General features: G+C 39.5%; 1 protein-coding gene across 1 annotated transcript in view; it reads left to right on the top strand.

Moving 5' to 3' along the window:
- MYLK3 (myosin light chain kinase 3) overlaps positions 1–5,728 on the top strand; it is a 44,796-nt gene extending 39,068 nt beyond the window's left edge. Inside the window, exons 12-13 of the mRNA XM_006887820.1 lie at positions 2,861–2,993; positions 5,632–5,728. Coding sequence (XP_006887882.1) covers positions 2,861–2,993; positions 5,632–5,691 — 193 coding nt within the window. The 3' untranslated portion in view covers positions 5,692–5,728. The remainder of the gene's footprint in view (positions 1–2,860; positions 2,994–5,631) is intronic.

Raw genomic sequence — 5,728 nt, forward strand, 5'->3', positions numbered from 1 at the left:
ATCCATCTAACATCAGCAACAATATCCCTAGTACCACGACCCCTTCTAAACCCAGCCTGGACTTCCGGCAGTTCTCTGCTGATGGGCTGTTCTAATCGTTTTTGGATAATCTTCAGTAGAATCTTGCTTGCATGTGAAATCAATGACACTGATACTTTTCAGAGATAGATTTCATTTTTCTTTTGGTGATGATTGTTGTTCTGTGCCATCGACTCAAACTGACGCATGGCTGACTCTTCACCGGGCTTTCAGAGAAATTAAATCACATGGAAAGAATTGGCCATCCTTCTCCTGCAGAGCAATGGTGGACTCAAACTGTGCATTTGGGATGGCAGTGCAGTTTTTTACTATGGTATAATCAATAGATTTCACCAACACTAAAATGCAAAGGTAGCAGTTTTATTTCGGCCTTATTCCTTGTCCAGCTTTTACATGCATGTGAGACAATTAAAAATACCATGGCTTGGATCAGGAACAATGTGGTTCTCAAAGTGATGTCATTTGCTTTGACTGCTGCCTCCATGGACATTGGTTGTGGATCCAAATAAAACAAAATCCTTGACAACTTCAGATTTTTCTTATTTGTTCTATTGTTTGCTTTCTTTATGTTAACAGATAATTCATACTGCAGATTGTAGTCTTCATCAGTGTTTCAAGTCTTCTCTTCCAGCAATCAAGGTTATGCTATTTGCACACAATATCTGTGAGCCTTATACCTACCCTGATTTTATTCTTTTTCATCTAGTTCTGCTTCTCGTATTATTTGTTGAGCATACAGACTGAATAATAAGGTGAAAAGATAGAACCTACATAGACACTTTTCCTGATTTTAAACCATGCCGTTTCCCCTTCATTTGTTCCAATAACTGCTTCTTGGTTTATGCACAGGACCCACACGAGTATAATTAAGGACCCTGGAATTCCCAATCTTCTCAGTGTTATCCTTAATTTGCCATGATCCACACAATGCCTTTGCACAGTCAGTAACGCAGAAGTAAACATCTTTCAGATATCCTCTGCTTTTGGTGACATAACCAGTGATATCCCTCATTCTATGTTCTTTCTCTTCAGAATCTGGCTTGAACTTCTGGTAGTTCTTTTAAATGATTATCCATGAGGTCTTACTTGCATGTAATGATAAAGTTTGATAATGTCCTCATTCTGTTGCATTTTCTTTCTAATGGGCACAGACATTAGTCTCTTGCAGTGCGTTGGCCAGGTACCCATCTTCCAAAGATCCAAGGCTTGTTTCTTGAAATCCTTGGTGTCTGTAAATTTCTAGGGCCTTATTTTTTGCCAGTGATGTCACTGCAGTGTGGACTTCCTTCTTCCTTCAGTGCAGTTGTTTCTTGCCCGTGCATGCTATTGCTGAAATGATTTTGTGTTGGCCAGTTATTTTTGGTATGTTGTTATGTGCTGTAGAGTCAACAGCAACTCACAGTGATCCTATGAACAACAGATCTGAATCCTGCCCCATCGTGAGCCACCCTCACCATCTCTAACATACTTGAGCCCACTGTGACAGGCAATGCGTCAATTCATCTTTTTTAGTCTTTTATTTACTTTTGATGCTTCCTGTTCATAGAATTCTCCAGTACTGCAACTCAAGGCTTCAATTTCTACTAATTATTTTTTCATCTTGAGCAATACCGAGCACATTCTTTCCATTTTCTAACTCCCTATTTTTGCACATTTCATTTATACTATACTTCTGTCTTCTTGAACTGCCCTTTGAAATCTTCTGTTCCATTATCCTAATTCCTCCTTTCTTCCTTTCACTTTAGCTTTTCTACATTCTAGAGCAGCTCTTCATTTTGATTGACTTCTAATCTGGGCTCTACCTCTAATACTGTAACTATCCATGTTTCTTTATTGTTCATAGAGTTTTCGGAGGGCTGCTACTGAAGAGTTGAATATCTAATCCTGTTTCCTAAACTGTCTTAATCTGGGCGCTCTATTAAAACCTGTCCACTGTGGGTGACCCTTCTGGCATTTGACAAAACAGTGGCATAGCCTTCAGCATTACAGCAACCCACAAGTTACCTCAGTACAGAAAATTGACAGACAAGCGCTCTATTAATAAGAACAATGATAAACAAGCAAAGATATCCTCAAGGTATAAAGTAATTAGCAATATGCAGATCACTCCCCCATTCCAACAAACTGACAGGTAAGTCTTATACCTTTAAAACAAATCTCATCAGGGACCTCTCCAAATTACTGAGGAGCAGCAATATCAGGGAGCACTGGCGGCCTACTGGTAAGAAGCTGCATGGCAATACTGAAGGCACATGGTTTGAATCCACCAGCTGCTCTGTGGGAGACAGATGGACAGTCTCCTCTCATTTGGTTTATCACCTCTGAAAACCTGCTGGTAGGCCAGTTATGAGTCAGTTCTGACTCAATGACTTCTGACCACTGCAATGGTTTTGTTTCGTTGTAAGGGAGCTAGGAGTGAACCCAAGAGACAGTTCCCTTTTATGGTTTTGCTTCTGATTGTGAAAAGTTATGTGAAAGAAAAAAATACTTCTAATGGGGAAGAGCAAGCTGGCATTACTCTCTGAAAGGAGAAGTGAGTTAATTCAAGTTTCACGTGGCTTGACTTCTTCACTCCTCTGCCTCAGCTTCCAGTGCTTTAGGAGTGGTGAGGAATCAGTGATACACACCCCTCTGTAAAACACAGCTAACATTTTGCTGAGGGCTTTCTCTGAGGAATTTTAGGCACAGGGCATTTCCTATTTTATGCATGACATCAATCTGCCTCAATGATTCATCTGCTCCTGACTCAGCCTAGTTGCACAGACTTTGAAACTAGAAAAAACAGCCTCAACTGAGTCTCAACTGCTGTTTGACTTCACAGCTGCAGAATGAGTGCCACACAGTGTCTGAAACACGAATGGTTGAATAACTTGGCTGCCAAGGCTTCAAGATCCAACATTCGTCTCAAATCTCAACTATTACTGCAAAAATATACAGCTCAAAGGAAATGGAAGGTATAATGCTTTTTTTTTTTTTTAGCAAAAAAGAACCCCAAAACAACCCCAACAATTGTTTTAATATATCCTTTGACAGAATTGTAGCCAAATTTTGACTCAGATTTTAAATGGAAAGATTATTTAGGGAAAGTTATTATTACCTAGTGCTATGTAACACAAACACCACCAGTCAGCATTTTTAAAGAACAAAAATGTATAGTCTAGCATTTTAGTAGGTGCGAAGTCTAAACTGGATCATCCGCTCTGGGCAGGGTCACTCCCTATAATTTCGGTGTTCCTTGACATTCTTTATTTAGCTTTTGAGGATCTCTCAAGGTGACTTCTTCCCCATCTGTCTATTCAGATATTACTGTAAGAGATTCTATTAGGGCCCACCTCTTTCATTAACAGAAAAGAAACCCTATTTCTAAACAAGGTCATTACAGGTGGAGGGGTTGATGTTATATGCTGTCCAGTCCATTAGACTCACCCCATGAACATCTGAACCTTACTCTACATCCCTCACCATCCTAACAATTGCCAACATGCTTAAGCTCCATTGTTACACTGTGTCAGTCCATCCTGTCCACGGTTTAACAGTGGCATAGCGTTAGAATTTATCCTGGACACTGGGAGCGCTATGGTAAATTTAGAGCATATTTTCTCCACAGCAATTTTAACCAAGCTCTTGGAATTACTGTATGTAATTTTAGGCCTGGTTCTTCCACTTCCCTGTAACAGAGGTGGGAAAGCACTATTGAACTTTATAAGCTTTTTTTCTCATTTATAACAGAATACTTGCAGCGACATGGTGAATTTTGAGCATACAGTCTCTATAGCAATTTTAAGCAAGCTCTTGAAACTAGTGTATGTAATTTTAGGCCTGGTTCTTCCACATTCCTGTAACAGAGGTGCCAAAGCACTATTGAACTTTATATAAGTTTTTCTCTTTTATAGCAATACTTGAACATTAACCTTTCTTGCCAGAAATCTTTCTTCTGAGAAGTAGCTTTCCAACCTTTTGATACCGATTCAAATCCTCAGTAGTAAATAAAACCGAGACAATGCCTGGGAAGCTGGTATGCACACACACATTTGCACGGACACATATTGTGTATCTTGTGCCTAGTTTGCTCTTATGAATTCAGTAACCTGTCTGTCAGTACTGAGGCAGCTTGCTAGCTGATGCAATGCTGGAAGCTGTACTACCAGTATTTGAAAACTTGTGAACCACACAGGGTAGATAGGTTTCAGCGGAGCTTCAAGATGCAGACAGACCAGATTGGCCATCCACCTCCGAAATAACCAGCTTTTGAAAACCCTATGAACAATTCAGAGGAACACTGTTAGACATGGTACTGGAGGTAGAACCGCAGAGAAAAGTTTATTAAAAAATGAGGGGAAACAGCTGTAAACAACTATTAGCAACTAGACAATGTCTGTGGGAACGGGCTCAAATGTGTCAGGGATAATAAAGGTGCGACAGGATAGGATAGGGTTCAGATCTGTTCTTCACAGGGTTGCTCTGAGTAATACTCAACTTGATAGCACCTCACAACATATACATAAAATAAGAATTTCTTAACAATTCCCCTATCAGAGTATATTTTCAATTCTGTATCATTTGGATTAATTTTTTTTTAATTATTTTTTTATTTTTGTGTGCGTGTACCATCAAATCAGATCTGACTGGTATAGGAGGAGATTGTCCCTCCTTCCCTGGCAGAGCATCTGGTGGATTCGAACCGTGGATTAATTTTTTTAAAAAATGCTGATCCCAACCCACCAATCTGACTTCATGATCTGGTCCCAGATTGTGAACAACAATTTGAGTATTATAGGATGCTCTTTTAAAAATTTTTTTATTAATTTTAATGAAAATTTAGACTTTGGATTTCCATTCATTCATTGTTACACTTTTCTCCCTGCCCAACTTCCCCTCCCAGTTCGCTCTTCTCTTTGAAAAGAAAAATTCTTTCATTGTTATACAATCCTTCCCAAGTCCACTCTACTATGCAGCAGCCTTCATCCTGGACTCCTGTCATGACAATACTTAACCATAATATCCCTTTTAAACAGTTCTCTCCCTCATCTGTTTCAATGCAGTATACATAATTTATTCCATCTATCTCAGTCTTCTCTCAACTCCGATGTCAGTCCCGTTTTACAACAATGGCACTATGCAGTATTTGTCCGTTTGTGTCAGAGATATTTCACTCAGCATAATGTACTCCAGGGCCACCCATTTTGCATATTTCATGAGTTCCTTGTTTTTCAATGCAGCATAGTATTCCATTGTGTGAATATACCACAGCTTCCCTATCCACTCGTTTGTTGATGGGCACTTAGGTTGTTTCCAATTCCTTACTATTGTGAAAAACATGTGTGTGCAAGGATGATCTACTTTTCATATCAAAAGGGCAGGATAGCAGATCATCTTTGCTTCATATGTGCTCCATTTATGCCCCTGAAAACTTCAGGACTGGTCTACTGGAATTATTCTAGAAACTTTTTCCTTTAGTTCTGGCCACAAATTTAGGAGGCTGGACATATTTCTTCTTAAAACAATTGATGTCCAAATATACTTTTCCTTTTTTTTCTCTCCAGAAAGCAACTGATGTCCAAATACACTTTTCCTTTTCTTTTTCCTCTCCAGAAACATTTCTACGTGGTGACTGCTGCCAACAGGTTAAGGAAATTCCCAACCTGTCCTTGAGCTTCAACTCTGCTGTTCCAGGGGGCCCAGAACTGAC

The sequence above is a fragment of the Elephantulus edwardii genome, unplaced genomic scaffold, assembly GCF_000299155.1.
Source record: "Elephantulus edwardii isolate Elephantulus edwardi_28Jun2011 unplaced genomic scaffold, EleEdw1.0 scaffold00062, whole genome shotgun sequence".
In the NCBI taxonomy this organism is placed as follows: domain Eukaryota; kingdom Metazoa; phylum Chordata; class Mammalia; order Macroscelidea; family Macroscelididae; genus Elephantulus; species Elephantulus edwardii.